At 43.0% G+C, this 15,351-nt stretch overlaps 1 protein-coding gene across 1 annotated transcript; it reads right to left on the reverse strand.

Annotated features, from left to right (window-relative positions):
* Positions 1-2,434: 2,434 nt before the first annotated feature.
* Positions 2,435-4,575, reverse strand: LOC135976662 (myb/SANT-like DNA-binding domain-containing protein 2). The gene is made up of 2 exons (XM_065573581.1): positions 3,999-4,575; positions 2,435-3,004 (listed from the first exon to the last, which is right to left on the reverse strand). Exons 1-2 carry the CDS (start codon positions 4,573-4,575, stop codon positions 2,868-2,870), a joined length of 714 nt encoding a protein of 237 aa, XP_065429653.1. The 3' UTR covers positions 2,435-2,867.
* Positions 4,576-15,351: the final 10,776 nt, after the last annotated feature.

A 15,351-nucleotide genomic window follows, 5' to 3' on the forward strand; every position in this document is an offset into this window, starting at 1 on the left:
ACACCCTGCAGCGCCCAGCCCCCCATGCCAGATAGCACTCGTATCGCAGACACATACGCACGGCAACACCCAGCAGTACGTAACTACAGCCACCCACACCCATATAGCTATACCTAGGCCTTGTCTACACTACGAGAGTAGTTCGATTTTACTTGCATCGAATTTTTGTAATCGATATTGCAAATTCGAACGTGTGTGTCCACACTAAGGACAGTAATTCGACTTTGTGCGTCCACACTAATGGTGAAAGCGTCGACATTCGAAGCGGTGCACTGTGGTCAGCTATCCCACAGTTCCCGCAGTCCCCTCTGCCCATTGGAATTCTGGGTGTAGCCGGCAATGCCTTCTGGGTAACAAAATGTGTCGAGGGTGCTTTTGGGTAACTGTCGTCATCCGTCCATCACTCCTGCCCTCCCTCCCTGAAAGCGCCGGCGGGAAATCATTTCGCGCACTTTTCCAGTCATTGACAGCGCGGACGCCACAGCACTGCGAGCATGGAGCACGCTGCGACCATCGCTGCAGTTGTGGCCGCTCTCAACGCCTCGCAGCTTATCATACAGGTTTCCCTGAGGCAGATACAGAAAAGTCAGGCAAGGAGGCTACGGCACCGCGGTGATGTCCTGAAGTCTGAGAGTAGCACGGACCTGTCAGAAAGCAGGGGACCCAGCGCCGAGGACATCGCGGTGGCAATGGGTCATGTTGATGCCGTGGAACGGCGATTCTGGGCACGGGAAACAAGCACTGAGTGGTGGGACCGCATAGTGCTGCAGGTCTGGGATGAATCCCAGTGGCTGCGAAACTTTCGCATGCGGAAGGGAACTTTCCTTGAACTTTGTGAGTTGCTGTCCCCTGCCCTGAAGCGCAGTGACACCCGGTTGCGAGCTGCACTGAGTGTACAGAAGCGAGTGGCCATAGCCCTCTGGAAGCTTGCAACGCCAGACAGCTACCGGTCAGTCGCGAACCAGTTTGGGGTGGGCAAATCTACCGTGGGGGTTGTTGTGATGCAAGTAGCCAAGGCAATCGTTGATGTACTGCTGCCAAAGGTAGTGACCCTGGGAAACGTGGAGGCGATCATAGATGGCTTCGCAGCGATGGGATTCCCAAACTGCGGTGGGGCCATAGATGGAACTCACATCCCTATCCTGGCACCGGACCACCAGGCCACCCAGTACATTAACCGAAAGGGCTACTTTTCCATGGTGCTGCAAGCACTGGTGGACCACAGGGGACGTTTTACCAACATCTACGTGGGATGGCCGGGCAAGGTTCATGACGCTCGTGTTTTCAGGAACTCTGGTCTGTTTAGACGGCTGCAACAAGGTATTTACTTCCCGGACCACAAAATAACTGTTGGGGATGTGGAGATGCCTATAGTCATCCTCGGGGACCCAGCCTACCCGCTAATGCCCTGGCTCATGAAGCCCTATACTGGCGCCCTGGACACTGAAAAAGAACTCTTCAACTACCGGCTGAGCAAGTGCAGAATGGTGGTGGAGTGTGCTTTTGGCCGTCTCAAGGGGAGATGGAGAAGCTTACTGACTCGCTGTGATCTCAGCGAAACCAATATCCCCATTGTTATAGCAGCTTGCTGTGTGCTCCACAATCTCTGTGAGAGCAAGGGGGAGACCTTTATGGCGGGGTGGGAGGTTGAGGAAAATAGCCTGGCTGCTGATTACTCACAGCCAGACAGCCGGGCGATTAGAAGAGACCAGCGGGACGCGCTGTGCATCCGGGAGGCTTTGAAAGCAAAGTTCCTCAGTGAGCAGGGTAACCTGTGACTTTAAAGTTTGTGTACTGAGAAGCTAAACCTGCCCCCGTTTCTTTACCCAGGTAATGTTGACTATCCTATCCAGTTACATACCCCCTTCACCCCCCTTCCAACACACGTTGCGAAATAAAAATAGTTCAACTTTGTTAAAGCACACCGTTTTCTTTAATACTGTTTTCGCGGGAATTTTTTAAAACTGGGACGCAGACTGTGGTGCGGAGCGGGTGTAGTGTAGTGACGCGAATGCAGCTTCTAAACTCAAGGATTGACAGGCTCCGCTGCAGTGGGATGGTTGTTTCAACGGAGCCTGTCACCCCTCCTGATCGGGACTGTGTGTATGGGGGGGTCTATGTGACTTTGTGGCAGGGGGAGGACGGTTACAGATCCCCTGCTGTGTGGCTCTGTGATCCTGCCTAAGGACCGCCGCTTAAGATCTGTAACTGCCCTCCCCTGCCACAAAGTCACAGAGCAACCCACCCCCCACCACATAACATGAAAACAACCTCCCAGACTAACCAGGGTAACTAGTCACTGCATCACTGCACTGTGTATGTGCCCTGCTGCTGTGCCTGCCCCCGACTATGTACCCTGCCAAAGGTGACTGTCCTGTCCAATTACCAACCCCCTTTCCCATCCTCCTCCAAAAGAACATGATTGAAACAGTAGTTTACAGAAACATATTTTTTATTATCAACTACACATGGCATTGGGAGGTGAAACTTGGACGGGGGCTTGTGTCAGGCGGGAAGGAAAGAACTGTTCAAATTTTGGGAAATGAGAGCCTTCTGCTACTAGAGCTCTCTGCAGGGGTGGAGTGAGAGTTAGCAGGGACTCTGCCGCCTCTCCTTCTTTGCACTTTGGGTGAGGTGGGTATGGGACTTGGTGGCAGGGGAGGGCGGTTATAGATGGACTGCAGCGGGGCTCTGTCCTCCTGCCTCCGTTCCTGCAGAACATCCACAAGGCGCCGGAGCGTGTCCGTTTGCTCCCTCAGTAGTCCAAGCAGCGTTTGAGTCGCCTGCTGGTCTTCCTGCCGCCACCTCTCCTCCCGATCCATGTTGGCTTGGTGCATTCGGGTCAAGTTCTCCCGCCACTGGGTCTGCTATGCTGCCTGGGCTTGGGAACAGGCCATAAGCTCAGAGAACATGTCCTCCCGTGTCCTCCTCTTCCTACGCCTAATCCGCGCTAGCCTCTGGGAGTGTGATTCCAGGCTAGGTTGTGAGACAGTCACAGATGGGGCTGTGGAAATGGGAAAAAGGGAGTGAATTCCTCAGAAAGAAAAATGTAGTTGTGAACAAAGAACATAGTCTTTCTCTGTGAACAAGACCATGCACAGCACCTATCACATGCGCACTCAGCACAAGGTCGAATTTTCGGCCTTCGCATTCAGTGCCTGGGGTCTTGCACAGCACATTTGAGAAGCGGGGCAGCACAACGGAATTTCTGTTGCAGGCAGACATGGTAAGCCGTACACTTGTGGCAGTTTAAAACTTTTAGATTACCACTGGCCTCATTTCACATTTAAAGCTATGTCAGTTCCTGCAGCCAGCAATCCGGCAAGCGGGAACTCTGCCCCTGTCCCACCCCCTCGCGGCTGTCCCCGGGAACGATCCCTTTCGGCTGCCCCTCTCCCGCCTCCACCGCGTGGCTAAAAACCAGCGGTTACAGTTCTGTCAAGGAACGGGAAAGGAGTCCCAACACTAACATTCCCCTACCTAATTAAAAGCAGGTCACCATGGGCGACATCACCCTGATGAGGATCTCTGAGAGCGACAGACAGAGAATGCTCCGGGAAAGCCTCCAAAGACCAGGGCCGTATGCCGCCCTGCTATGCAGAGCAATGATTCCCGAGTACGTGATAGTCTCGTGGCGCGGCAACGTCTCGTACTTCGGAGGACCCAATAAGGCCGCTCTCCCCAGGAACCTCATGGAACGGCTTTCAAGTTACCTCCAGGAGAGCTTCGTGGAGATATCCCAGGAGGACTACTGCTCTATCCCCGGACATATAGACCGCATTTTACTGTAGCTGCAGTAGCAGGGAATAAACAGTAGAGCGGCTTGTGCAGGACAATCACTGAAAACCGGACATTGCTAGATTTTTTTTCAAAACTTGCACTGCCCATGACTAAACCGTTAAGCGCATAGGGCACACTAATCATGAACAACCCATTCTTTAAATTGTTAATATTCCTGTTTTGTTAAAAATAAATGTTTAGATGTTTACAACACTTACTGGCTGATCCTTCACCAGATTCTGTGTCCGGGGTAACGGCTGGGGACGCTTGGTAGGGGATCTCTGTAAGGGTGATGAAGAGATCCTGGCTGTCGGGGAAATCAGCGTTGTGAGCGCTGCCGACTGCCTCGCCCTCCTCATCTCCTTCCTCATCTTCCACGTCCCCTAACATGTCCGAGGAACCGGCCGTGGACACTACCCCATCCTCAGAGTCCACGGTCACTGGTGGGGTAGTGGTGGCGGCCGCACCGAGGATGGAATGCAGTGCCTCATAGAAACGGGATGTCTGGGGATGGGATCCGGAGCGTCCGTTTGCCTCTTTGGTCTTCTGGTAGCCTTGTCTCAGCTCCTTGATTTTCACGCGGCACTGCGTTGCATCCCGGCTGTATCCTCTCTCTGCCATGTCTTTAGAGATCTTCTCGTAGATCTTTGCATTCCGTCTTTTGGATCGCAGCTCGGAAAGCACGGACTCATCGCCCCACACAGCGATGAGATCCAAGACTTCCCGATCAGTCCATGCTGGGGCCCTCTTTCTATTCACAGACTGCACGGCCATCACTGCTGGAGAGCTCTGCATCGTTGCCAGTGCTGCTGTGCTCGCCACGATGTCCAGACAGGAAATGAGATTCAAACTGGCCAGACAGGAAAAGGAATTCCAATTCAAATTTTCCCGGGGCTTTTCCTGTGTGGCTGGTCAGAGCATACGAGCTCGCACTGCTGTCCAGAGCGTCAACAGAGTGGTGCACTGTGGGATAGCTCCCGGAGCTATTAGCGTCGATTTCCATCCACACCTAGCCTAATTCGACATGGCCATGTCGAATTTGGCGCTACTCCCCTCGTCGGGGAGGAGTACAGAAGTCGAATTAAAGAGACCTCTATGTCGAACTAAATAGCATCGCAGTGTGGACGGGTGCAGGGTTAATTCGATGTAACGGCGCTAACTTCGACATAAACGCCTAGTGTAGACCAGGCCCTAGACACCAAGCCCCACAGCTGCTGCCAACCAGCAACACCCAAGAAAAGACCTCCTGTCCCTAAGCTATAGGTTCCCCCAACATACCAAGTCAACCACAGGCTCATCCACATAGGTTCTTCTACACATATGGCTGTGTATTTATACCTGCCTACTGTATTTTCCACTCCATACATTTGATGAAGTGGGTTTTAGCCCATAAAAGCTTATGCCCAGATAAATTTGTTAGTCTCTAAGGGGCCACAAGGACTCCTTGTTGTTTTTGCTGATACAGACCAACATGTCTACCACTCTGAAACCTGCAGTCTTCTTTGTTATTCCAGGCCTTTCTTACCTACCTCCATGTCATCCTACTCTCACATTCATAGGGGAATTATGGTCTCATAAAAATCAATTTTAAAGCAATGTATAGTTCTGTTACACAAGATAGAAAGACTTTCCACAAACAATCTTTCAAATATTTAACTGAATTTGCTTCAACTGTGTTTATGCTTTCTGCAGGTGAATTTATTATCAGGAACGTTTACCAAAAGAGCACATTATAAGTAGGTTTGAAAGGATTAGATTCTTATCAGTAAATGTTGATTTCCCTGTACACACACAAACTGATTAAAAAATATTTCCATCGTTGATAATCAAAATTTACAGATAGGCAAAGTACAAAAAATGCTGCTTGCGAACTTATTAGAGTTTGATTTAAGGACATTTACTTTGTATATTTTGACATGTGAGGTTGACAGTTTGTATTTTAATGGTTATAAAGCTTTAACTTTTTGAATCTCAAGGTCTGGTGTCATTAAATAATTTTCTGATTCCCCCTATAGTTGCCTACAGCTGTGAAAATTTAAATCAATAAACATTGACAAAGAAATGTTTAAAACCTACAATTTTGTGCAACTGTGAAAATTTAAATAGATAAAAAAGGAAAAATTCTTAAAAATAAAAATTGATAATATCCGTCAATTACACAAAAAATCAAGTTCTGACAAGCCTAATTTAAGGGAATATTGCAGAAAGCAAATTTCTTACTCCTCCAAACAAGAAACAGAAACACAACTTGCAACTTGTGTGTCCATAACAACTTGAATTCTGAATATTGTATCAAAATCTTGCAACTGTTTTTGAGCAAGCTGTGGGTCATGGTTATTGACAGAAATGATTTGACTTCAAATTACAAATAAATTCAAGAAAATGCTAATCTTTTTACAGTCAACTCATGAAAAAGGATAAACATTTGTTGAATAAGGTCCCAATCCTGTAAATGTTTATACACCTTCTTAACTTTATGCATGAGAGTAGTTCTGTTGACTTAATTGACTTCAATGAGACTATTCGTACTTAAAGTTAAGCATGTGTTTGCAGAGTTATTTGCCCTCTGTCATGTGCTGATGGGAGAGGGTCCAACCTGAATGCGTTGCTGGGCCTGTGAAACAGCATGTTTAAGCATGGATGTATAACATAGTTTGGTATTGTCTATATGTATAGAGACACAAATTGTTTATAAAAAAAAAAAAAAAAAGAGTCTAGGAAATTTTTTAACCTAATTACAACAATTTGGTTCCCACCAAATCAAAGTCAGGTATTAAGCAACCAAACTTAATGGGTTCCGTTTCATAGGTTAGACGAGTGCTGTGACACAGTACACAAATGAAATCCTAGTCCTTAGAGGAAGAGACTATAACACAGAGAGGAAAATCTTTCTGAACTAAACTATGTTTTTAACCTAGTGTTAGCATAGATTTGTCCTAGCATATAGGCAGGACCAAATTGTGTTTATTAAACATTTGGTTGATTGGCAACCCACTCCCTTATAAATAACTATATGTTTAGCATGGGTTCTTCTCTCTGGGGATACTCTATGATTTGCAAAGTATTCTTTCAGCATGAGAAACATACTGTTTTATTCATCATAGTTTGAAATCTCCTCCTTTTCAAACTGATCTAGCAGCAGCTTGAGCACAGCCAGCTACTCCAACTGTGTCTAATTGTCAGCAGCTGGACAATTAGATAATCAAGATAATTTGAGACATATCTTGGGCCAGGTAATCTGTAAACCTGGAGAATTATTACATTTAAGAACTTTCATCTTGTGAATAGACATGGCAGTTTTAGAACCATACAGGTTATTTAATTACTACTCATTTCAAAAATCCATATGGTACTAAAAGTGCCATCTCAAGAAACTTTTGGTTAATTGACTAAGGGAATTCTAAGACAAATAATATTTAACACACATTTCCAGCAGTCAAAATTAAATCTTCTCAAGCATGACAAACCTGCAGCAAATTGTAACAAAGAATAAAATACAGTAGTGGCATTCTCAAGGATTTTAGCATTTGGGAAAATGGTGGGAATGGGATAAATTAGTTCAGACAAACTATATGGTCTGCATATTATTGTTTACTTATCACTGATCAGCATGGGGAAGGATTAGAGGATCTGATCACTTCAGAGGGATGAGATTACAGAAGGAGATATCTGATCACTTGAGGGGGATGGGATTGCAGTAAAGGTTTATCAGTGAGATGGAAGAGGAGGGGGAGGGGATTACTGAAAAAATGAAGTTAGTATTCAAATAATCCAGAGATAGCCTTAGTAACTGAGAAGTAATTAGTTATTAAATATATATCTTTATTTGTAATAATGATGTGCCATTCAATGGTAACTGTGAATCATTATTCTAACTTAATCTATTAATTATGGACTATGAACATATCTATTTAAGGTATTTTTAAGCATCTTCATTTTCAGTTTAAACCAATTTTTACCTAAAAAAATCACAGGTTTTACAAAAAGTATTATCTGTTTTTTCCAATTTTCACTCTACTTTTGTATCTTTCAAATATGTAAAAAATAACTTGTTTTATTAGGGAAATACAATACATTTAAATGATATGTGTATTATGATAATACATTAGTCTGTATATGCAAAGCTGCATGTTGAAGTAAGGCTATGTATTAGTCTAGAAGATATACACAATAAACAAACAGGCACAAACTTACTGATGAATCTCACACCCACCATGCACACATTTCAAGCCGTTAACAGATAATGGTTTAAAAATCTAAACTAAAATGGGAATAAAACAAAAATCCATATCAGAATACATTTCAGAACAGAAGGAAATATTCAAAAGTTTTAAAAAACCAAAAACAGGAGAAAAGGATGAAGTTGAGTGTATGCGCTGCAAAGGGTGTAGCATCGAAGTTACAGACTAATAGTTCTAAGTCTACAACAGTAAATGGTTTATTCAAATGAAAAGTTTTACTGGGGGATTAGAGATATATTGTTTTCTTATAAGTGGCACTTATAGGTGGCATTTTGTTTTGAGTTCTGTTTTAGTTCTGCAGCAAACCACATTGAATTCCGTTCATCAAAGCATTAATCTACTGAATACATTTCCCCCCTGTCCTTCTGTCCACCAAACTAAACCCCAATATTTACCCAGAAAAAATATTAATTATAGTTTTTGTACCGATTTTCATCTGTTTTTGTTGTAGTAATAAAAATGATTAATTTTTTTCAGGAATTTAATTAAATTCAATAAAAACCTAAAATGAAGGGCCCTCGGTATTTTTAGAATGGTTATCACTGTGCTATCTAAACTCCATATAACTCTAGGTATCTTAAACCAAGTCTAAATGAGTTTCATTCTTCCATCTCTTCATTTTCCAGAACATTTTTTTCACTATTTCTTTTAATCTTGTCTTTCCTCTTCCTCTTAACCTCTGCCTTGAATAGTGGTAATAGCAGGGGCTGGTGTTACTGAAGAAAGGCATGGGAAAAAAGATTGGTCTTGCATTTAGATTATAAACAAAGTCAGGCTCTTCTAATAATGAGCTGCATAGTTTGCTGAGGGGACTCTACCCTCTGCCCTGAGAGTCTTATCCTATGTCTGCTTAGCAGCAGCATCCTTACTGGAGTATAGTTGTCTTGGTGGGTTTTTCTGAGGTGCTATTAAAATTAAAGGTACTGTAGATTAGGATTTTGAATTCAAGAGAGCCTGTGGGATACATGGTGTTTTGCTAGTTTTTGTAACTCACTCAGTGGCCTGCTGTATGCTGGGCAAATTTAAGTTTTCTTGTGGCATTTACCTTCATACACATGTAGAATGAGTTGTTGTTGTCTGTTTATTCTGGATGTGACAAAAGTGGAGATCACAGAGCCAAAATCTTCACTTAAAAGAAAAAGACAGTTTCCTGGCTGTCTGAAGATGGAAAAGGTATTTTTCATTAATGTTACAATCTGTATGTCCAGGAAAGGAGCCGTCAACATTTTTTGGCTGCTTAATAAACTTTGTCTTCTGCGGTCAGTCCTACCAAGACCTAGCCCCAAGACCTGCAATGAGTTTCCCACATGGACCACCCCTGGGTGCAGGGGTCACCACTTAAAATGTGGCCTTAAACCTGGGATCATTGGACAAATCCAGAGCTCCATCTATCAATGGGTATCTTCCACAAGGGAGTATAGTAAGAATTGCCCTTCATTTGTGGTCTTTTTAAATTCTTCTAAGATGCGTCTTAATGCACTTATGCGTGAAATGGTTTGTTCTTGCATCATGGGCTTTCGAAGTACTGACTATCCAGGTACCAAATGAATTGATACCTTTCTGTCATATCATAACTTTGAAATGGCATGGCAAAGGAATTTTAGCAGCCATATAGTTATGCAATGACACAAATGGTGCTTCTCTGGTTTGTATATCATTAAAAGTTTGTTTGAAGGGAAAAAGGGCAAAAAAAAATAGATTTTAAAAAGTGGATTTCCACACAGGCTATAATGTATGTGTTCCAAAACAACATTTTTTAAAAGCATAGCTAGTTATCCAGGTAATAGAATTGCCTTCTTTCAGCTTGACACAAATGCTCATTGTCCTTTAAAATTTCCTATCTTATATTAAAAACATTTGATTGTGTGCATGGCTCAATATGCTTTTTCTCCCCCATACAATAGCAAGTTTTTAAATGGTAACAGGCTTGCTAGAAGCCATGGTCACTGAGACAGCATTCTGAAAGCAGATTGTAGGGTCTCTATCTCCTCATTTCTTCTTTTATGGCAATATTTTCCCCACAATGGCTTATCCAGTTTCAGTCCCCTTGAGAAAGGAGTCCCTCTTTTTAGAAGCAGTTATTGTTGGTTTCTTGGCTGTGCCATTATCCTTTCTTTAAATTGATACCAGCATTGTTTATTACTCCATTTCCTACTGGAAAGGGGAGCTTTCCCCTTAGCTATACCAAGAGACACATTGTTTTAGCTTCTATGAAAATGATCCATAATAGATACATTTTCGTTATTATTTAACATTTATATTGTAGCTCCTAAAGGCCATAGCCAGGTTGGGCCTTTGTGCTAGGTGCTGCACGAACATGTAATAAATGATAGTCCCTGCCCAAAAGAGCCTAGTCCTACCTAAACTTTTACTTGAATAATTACATTCTGCTTACCCAAATTTCCCCTACATTTTCAACAAGGTATAGTATTCTCCAGGTCCTGTCTTACACCCCAATTCTGCAGGCTGTTCCACATGGGTGGAATTCTGTTGACTTCAGTGGAGCTCTCTCTGAAACCTCTTGTTGATGTAAATCCAATGAGGTCAGGTGAAATTACACTAAGCATAAATTTGGCCCACCAGGTACATCTCTGACACCTATTTATAAAAAAAAACCTCCTTAAGCAACTGATTTTTGTCTACGCCCTGGGTCATTTAAGAGAGATTTTACTGTACTGTGAGAGCCTTGAATGAGCAGTGCTACACAAGTCCAAAGTATTATTATTAATGAAATTATGCAACATCATGTGGACAGCTGCTCCCTAGCATGACATAAGCTGTAATTGTTCATGATCTGGTAATTATCCAGGTGTGACAGGTTGGGTCACAGAAACCCCTTTGGGAACTGCCACTTGATGTGCCTAGACTACCTCTGAGCCCGTTTTCCCTGCCAGCTTGGAACTTCAGTACCTTGCCTTGTTTGAGCCAGAGACGCTTGCCTGCTGCAAACACAGATCCAAGTCTGAACCACGTCTCCTATAAGCTGCAGGCTTAACTGAAAACAGCTTAAGAAGTGTTCCTGTCTCCAGCACTCAGATACCCAGCTCCCAATGGGGTCCAAACTCCAAATAAATCCGTTTTACTCTGTATAAAGCTTATACAGGGTAAACTCATAAATTGTTCATCCTCTATAACACTGATAGAGAGATATGCACAGCTGTTTGCCCCCCCGGTATTAATACTCTGGGTTAATAAGTAAAAAGTGATTGTGATTTTATTAAATATAAAAAGTGGGATTTAAGTGGTTCCAAGTAATAACAGACAGAACAAAGTAAATTACCAAACAAAATAAAATAAAACACGCAAGTCTAAGCCTAATACAGTAGGAAGCTAAATGCAGGTAAATCTCACCCGCAGAGATGTTCCAATAAGCCTCTTTGACAGACTAGCCTCTTCTAGTCTGGGCCCAATCCTTTCCCCTGGTACAGTCCTTGTTCCAGTTCAGAAGATAGCTAGGGGATTTCTCATGACTGAAGCCCCTTTGTTCTGTTCCACCCCCTTATATATCTTTGTCACAAGGCGGGAATCCTTTGTCCCTCTCTGGGTTCCCACCCCTCCTTCTAAATGGAAAAGGTTAAAGATGGATTTCAGTTCAGGTGACATGATCACATGTCACTGTAAGACTTCATTACCCACTTGCCAGCACACACCTATAAAGGAAGACTTACAAGTAAACAGAGCCATTTACAACCAACTGTCCTGGTTAATGGGAGCCATCAAGATTCCAAACCACCATTAATGGCCCACACTTTGCATAACTATAATAGGACCTCAGAGTTATATTTTATATTCCTAGCTTCAGATACAGGAATGATACATTCATACAAATAGGATGAACACACTCAGTAGATCATAGCCTTTGCAAAGATATGTTACGTGGCATATCTAGCATAAAACATATTCCAGTTATGTCATATTTACACTCATAAGCATATTTCTATAAAGCATTATGGGGTGCAATGTCACACCAGGATTGTCCTCTTTGGCAGTAATTTAGATTGATATGTTAGTTTAACTGAAACTGAAAGGTTTCACTAGAAAACTAACTCTAAAGCTGATAAAGCTTTAGGAGAAGGTTAGCATTGCTACCCCAGGACATCTGTACCACACCACGCAGCCACATATGACAGTTCTCACAATGGTGCACTAGTGTTTCACCCCATCACTGTGACTGCACTCACTCTGGGAACAAGGCTAAGCATCATGTCATCCACCAATGTGCCATTCTGCACAGTTGCAGTCCCACTGTAGGCCGCAAGTATAAATAATTAATTGAATTATGCAGTTCTCCCAGGACAATCCTTCAAATCAATGCTCCTGTTCACCCTTCAGTGACAGCTCTGGCTCTGGTCAAGTTACTCAGGCCCAGATCCTCTAAGATATTTAGGCACCTCGCCCTAGCTAATTTAAATGGGAATTAGGTACCTAAATATCTATGAGGATCTGGGCCGCACTGACTGGCCTCATGTATGGCTTGACAGGGGCTGAGGCTATTCTTAACTCCCCCCAAATCCTCTTTCCAATCTTATTAAAGTCTGGTTGCAATTCAAACTTTATTTCAAAACTTAAACAACATTTTATAGAATGGAAGGCATTCTGAAACTTTACCTGTCAATGACATTTAAAAACTTTAACAAAAGAACCAGCAAAAATACACTAGGGATAGATTAATACACACACATGCTCTACATCCACATAAGACCACCTCGCTCTTATATACTGCTTTTCCTGAGTGAATCTCAAAGAGCTTTACAAAAGAGGTATAAGCCTCATTATCCCCATTTTTACAGATGGGGACACTGAGGCACAGAAATCTGATGTGACTTGCACTACACTATACAGCATGCGTGCACAAAAATACAGGAATGCTTCTATCTTGTGGCCGTGGCAGGGCTTGAAATGGGGGGTGGGGAGGGGAGTTGTACTTTGTCTCAAGTTTCACTTACCTGGAACATCAAAACAGGGTGCCACTTACAGTAACCATATCTGTGTCACACCTGAAAGCATTTGATTTTATTGATGAATTTGCTGCCTGGATAGAGGCCTTATACCACTTATTTGAAGCCAATATATCAAATTATTTCAGCTGTACAGAAGCATTAGACACAGCTGATCTTTGTCACCTCTGTTATTTACACTTGCAATTGATTTCTAGCACTAACCAGATTGACAGATCACAGAATACATCAGATTCACGTAGGAGGGGAGAGGCAGAATAAAACATTTTTTGTGTGAAGATGATTTATTAATAGAATATGTAGCCTAGATTACAACGTTGACAGAAAATTTAGAACTCTCTCTAGCTATATAGTCATTTGAGAATGGAATTAATGCTCCTAAATAAATGGCACTGGGTTGAAAATATATAGAAAGGGACTGGCTTTTGGATATTTGACTCAGGTCTGTTATTTCAGGAGTAAGGGCTTATGGGCTTGTCTCTCACTAATGTTAAGATATTGTCTTTGACATAGGATAAACCCATCCATTTATGGATAAAGTAGCACTTCTAAATATGATTATTTTTTGTAATAATGTAGCACCTTTTTTATTAAGGATCTCAGAGGACTTTCATACAATTTAATTAAGCTTCACAAACCCCCTGTGAAATAGGTAGCTATTGGACATATTTCACAGATGGGCAAATTGAAACACAGAGAAGAGACTTCCCAAGGTGACATTGCAAGGCAATGGAAGAGCTAGCACTAGAAGTCCTGACATTCAGGCTCCTGCACTAATTACCATGCAACACTTCCTGCTTGAGTATTCCTCTGCTGGTAAGCTAATTCGTCAGAATGTTTCCTACTGACATTCTCATCTGAATTTTTAGGAAAGTATAGATGTGTTTTTGATTTGGCAGAAAAGCCAGTCTAGAATAAAACTGACCACCATATGATTTTCCAAAGGTGTAGGCCCCTAGGGGCTGAGACTTGCAGTCCTATATTATTACCACTATGTTCCTTTACATTGGCCCTCATCATTGAACAGTTAGTGGGCAGCACAGTCTATCTCAGATTTGGTTAACAGAGAATGAGTCTTTCCTCTTCACTATCCATGACCTGCTGAGGCAAATGAAGTAGTTGGTAGTTCTTTGAGTAGATGCAGACTTGAATTCCACTTACGTGTGTGCGCGCCCAGCATGCCGGAGCCAGGGATTTTGAAGAAGCGCCACCCCGACCCTCCTGGCAAGCTGGGCCTTAAAAACCTCTAAGGATGGAGATTCCACCTCCTCCCTAGGTAACTCATTCCAGAGCTTCACCACCCTCCTAGTGAAATAGTATTTCCTAATATCCTTATTTAGGTAGATTCCAAGCTCCACCTCCTCGGGATACTACTTGGGAGTCACCTAAGTGGAATACACAGTGCATCTACACAAAAAAGAAGAAACGGTTACCTACTGTAACTGGTTCTTGGCGATATGATGCAGATGTGTATTCCGTGACCCACCCTCTGTCCCTTCTGCATCAGAGTCTCCTCTCATGGGTGTTTGATGCAAAGGAACTGAGGGGGGTCAGGGCAGCATCACCTCATATAGCCAGGGGAGGGGCCACAGCCACAAGGTGCAAGTGGCAGAACTCTACGGATACTGCTAAGCAAAATCTCCGGTTCCAGCAGGCTGGGTGCACACACACATAAGTAGAATACACATCTGCATCACATCCCAAAGAACCACAGTTACAGTAAGAAACTGTTTCTTATTAACTGCATTTCCAGACGTACTTGGGAGGTGTGCAGTCATGCTTCTTAAGAGTCCTGAAGTAATTCCTGTCTGTCTCCCAGAAAGAAGAACAGGAGTAAAGCTATCACCTGGCAGAACCTGTTTCTAAGAATAGATTTTAGGAACATTATGTGTCTGAGGTGAAATGGAGTTAGTATATCGTAGCTTAAAGAACTGTTTGCTGTTTTCTAGAAATAGTCTTGAAATATACTGGGGGAATTTGGTTGTCTTGGAAAAGATTTTTTTGCAGATACCGCCAGTTGTGACCTTTTAGAATTTAGAAATGGGGTTAGGTTACAGGATTTTCAGCTTCAGTCCTAGCTCTAAAATGGACACATTTTAGGAAGGGAATTGCTCAGTAACCCAGTGGCTACTTCATTTAGAACTAATTAGGTCAGAGGATGTAAAATTAGGGAATCTTAAAATCCAGTGGAAAGGGGCCTTCGGAATCACAGGCTATTGGTAAGTAGATTAGGTTTATACAAGGGATAGTTGATTACATGTAGTCCATGGTAAACCATTGCACAGAATGTTACTTCTGGGGGAATTCTGCGCCACTGCATGTGTGCGGAATTCATGTCCTCCCCCCAGATTTCTTTGCTTCCCCACCGAAAA

The sequence above is a fragment of the Chrysemys picta genome, chromosome 1 (genome assembly GCF_011386835.1).
Source record: "Chrysemys picta bellii isolate R12L10 chromosome 1, ASM1138683v2, whole genome shotgun sequence".
Lineage (NCBI taxonomy): Eukaryota > Metazoa > Chordata > Testudines > Emydidae > Chrysemys > Chrysemys picta.